The following is a 2588-nucleotide window of genomic DNA, read 5'->3' as shown; positions in this document are numbered from 1 at the left end:
TGTTGCTATTTTCTTTTTTTTTTCACCATTTTGCTACAATTTCACAATTATGTTACTACTATTTTATTATTATTATTTGGATATTGTATAACTCTTGTTTTATTGTTAGTTACTATTTTAGAGACATTTGCTTGTTAAGTTGCATATATCTTAGTGTTATTTAAGTATACATTTTTTTAAAAAAAATTTATTTTCAATTTGTTGAGAAATATTTATTTTAATGTTTTTAGTATTTTTGATGTACTATATTTTTTTATAAAAAATAATATAAAAATTATCTGGTGGCGTGCAGCCTCGATTTTAGCATTTTTATCTGATCCAGGATTGGGTAAAAAATTAAGCCCATTTTTTGAGTTGAACTAGACATGGGCCTAACAAACAAACCTAAAATTTTGATTGGATCCGACCCAAACTCAACCCAACCCGGCCTATGAACACCTCTTCACGTATATATTACTTTTTATATGGTGGATTATCTTTTATGTGTTTTTTAAATGGTTATATATAAAGGATAAACGTGGATTGTATTCTAGTAATTTAAAAATAAAAGCGGGTGATTATAGTTTTAAATTATCTACTATTAATTAAAAACATGAAATGGTGAATTATAATTATAAATTATTATATTTTATTAATTTAAAATAAAAATAATTATATAAAAATTGTTGTCGCATGTCAATATATTTAATATGTAATTTAAATATTATGTTATTACATATACAATCGTTTGAGTTCAAAAACACTTTAAATTTCAAAAACGATTGTTTATGATTAGAAAAACACTTTTTTTTATCCCAAAACACATTTTCAAAAAATAAATATAATTTCTTGATATAACAAAGTAAATTTATTGTGAGGTCAAATTCTATTATGCTATAGCTATGGAAATTTTAAATTTTACAATCTTAAGACTAACACGATTTGGTTTTTTCTCAGGACTTTGAGAAAATAAATTGATGGCGTGAAACTTTGCCACCTTAAATAATGAAATAGCAACCCCATGGCACCATCTTCATTCAACATCTTTATCATATTCTTTGAAACCCCACTATGTAGTAGAGTGATGAATTCCAGAATTGTGACAGACTTAATGATAAAATAATGGGAATAGTACATCTAAGAATGCAAATGCAGTCTTATTTCATAAACATCTCAAGATCAAAAATAAGCACCAACCCCGCCACCAGGGAAGAGTGTGGAATAGAACTGGAAGTTGAAGATTGTGGTGTATATTTATCTTGCACAGCAGGAGAAGCCCTCCTTGGATGTGTTAGCCCCATCCTTGACAAGGGTTACTCGATTAACAGACAACTCCGCCTTATATGCCTCGGAATTCAGGGCTTTTCGGCTTACATTGTTGTAGATTTCTCGGATAACAACCTCGAAAGCAGTCTGAACATTGGTGGATTCGAGGGCAGATGTCTCCATGAAGAATAAGTCTTCTTCTTCAGCAAGGCTTTTCCCTTCCTCCACACTCACATCTCTAATATTCTCCAAATCACATTTGTTACCTACCACCATTCTTGCCACAGTTGTATCACAATGGGCTGCATGATTAATTACAATCAGGTTAAAGATTAATTACAAAAATGGAGAAAATGGAATAAAGAAACAAACTTACTGTAAAGTTCATCAAGCCAACGCTTAATGCTATCAAAGCTACTCCTTCTAGAAATATCATAAACAATAAGAGCGCCAACAGCTCCTCTATAGTAAGCAGAAGTAACAGCTCTAAACCTTTCTTGGCCAGCAGTATCCCAGATCTGAGCTTTGATTTCTTTGCCATCGATTTCAACCACTTGGGTCTGAAACTCTACACCAATGGTAGCCTTGGAGTTGTTGTCAAACTCATTTCTAGCAAAACGTGAGAGAAGATTGGATTTCCCCACAGCAGAGTCGCCTATAAGCACAATCTTGAACAAGTATTCCTCACCTCCCTCCTCTTCTTCCCGCCCACCCATTCCCCAAGCAGCTCAGCTTAGCTTTAACTAAGAGATCAGTTAAGTCTGCTGGGGTTGTTAACTTCAGTTATAGTGTTAACAACCACTGCTATAAGCTGTGCAAATTTCTGATCAATGATGAGTCTTTCAGTATATTGTTTTGCACTTTCTTGTTTTCTCGTTAGTTTCCTAGCTGCCAAACAGCTTTGATAGCTCGTAGCTATAGTTTCACACGGCTGCTTTGGTGTCTCAAATGTGAAGTGCGTTTTAAACGGGAAGGAGTAGAAAATTGAATATTTTCAAGTCTGTGGCTTATTTCAACCAAGCCACGGACTAGCTGCGTAACTGGCGGGGGTTTTACCGCTCATATTTCATCGGGTTTTGAGATTTATTGACTAGCTGCGTAATTGGCGGGGTTTTTGAGATTTATTGACTTTTTTGGTTCACTAAAATTGAATCTGTTGGGTATTATTCCATTTTACACCTGACATTCAACAGTTTTCCAAAAATTCCTATTTATTTTTTTTTCGCAAAATATGCTTATTAATTTTCCAATTAGGGCCTGGCTTGGCCCGCCCAAATTTATATACTGAAAGAAATAATTGGGCGTCCAGGGTAATAGACAATCTGGATTAAGTTGAAGGCTTA

General features: G+C 33.5%; 1 protein-coding gene across 1 annotated transcript; it reads right to left on the bottom strand.

The window, feature by feature from the left end:
* Positions 1–1011: 1011 nt before the first annotated feature.
* Positions 1012–2268, bottom strand: LOC105784707 (ras-related protein RABA5e). The gene is made up of 2 exons (XM_012610638.2): positions 1622–2268; positions 1012–1547 (listed from the first exon to the last, which is right to left on the bottom strand). The coding sequence occupies exons 1-2, from the start codon at positions 1959–1961 to the stop codon at positions 1234–1236; spliced, it is 654 nt and encodes a 217-aa protein (XP_012466092.1). The 5' UTR covers positions 1962–2268; the 3' UTR covers positions 1012–1233.
* Positions 2269–2588: the final 320 nt, after the last annotated feature.

Source organism: Gossypium raimondii, chromosome 7 (genome assembly GCF_025698545.1).
Source record: "Gossypium raimondii isolate GPD5lz chromosome 7, ASM2569854v1, whole genome shotgun sequence".
Classification (NCBI taxonomy): domain Eukaryota; kingdom Viridiplantae; phylum Streptophyta; class Magnoliopsida; order Malvales; family Malvaceae; genus Gossypium; species Gossypium raimondii.
This window is presented reverse-complemented; position numbering and strand designations above follow the sequence as displayed.

Bases quoted from the DNA above. Each gene is read 5' to 3' on its own strand.
- LOC105784707 (XM_012610638.2), bottom strand. From the start codon at position 1,961: ATGGGTGGGCGGGAAGAAGAGGAGGGAGGTGAGGAATACTTGTTCAAG. The intron at 1,548-1,621 runs GTAAGTTTGTTT...TTAATCATGCAG, and splicing joins TTGGCTTGATGAACTTTACA to CCCATTGTGATACAACTGTG.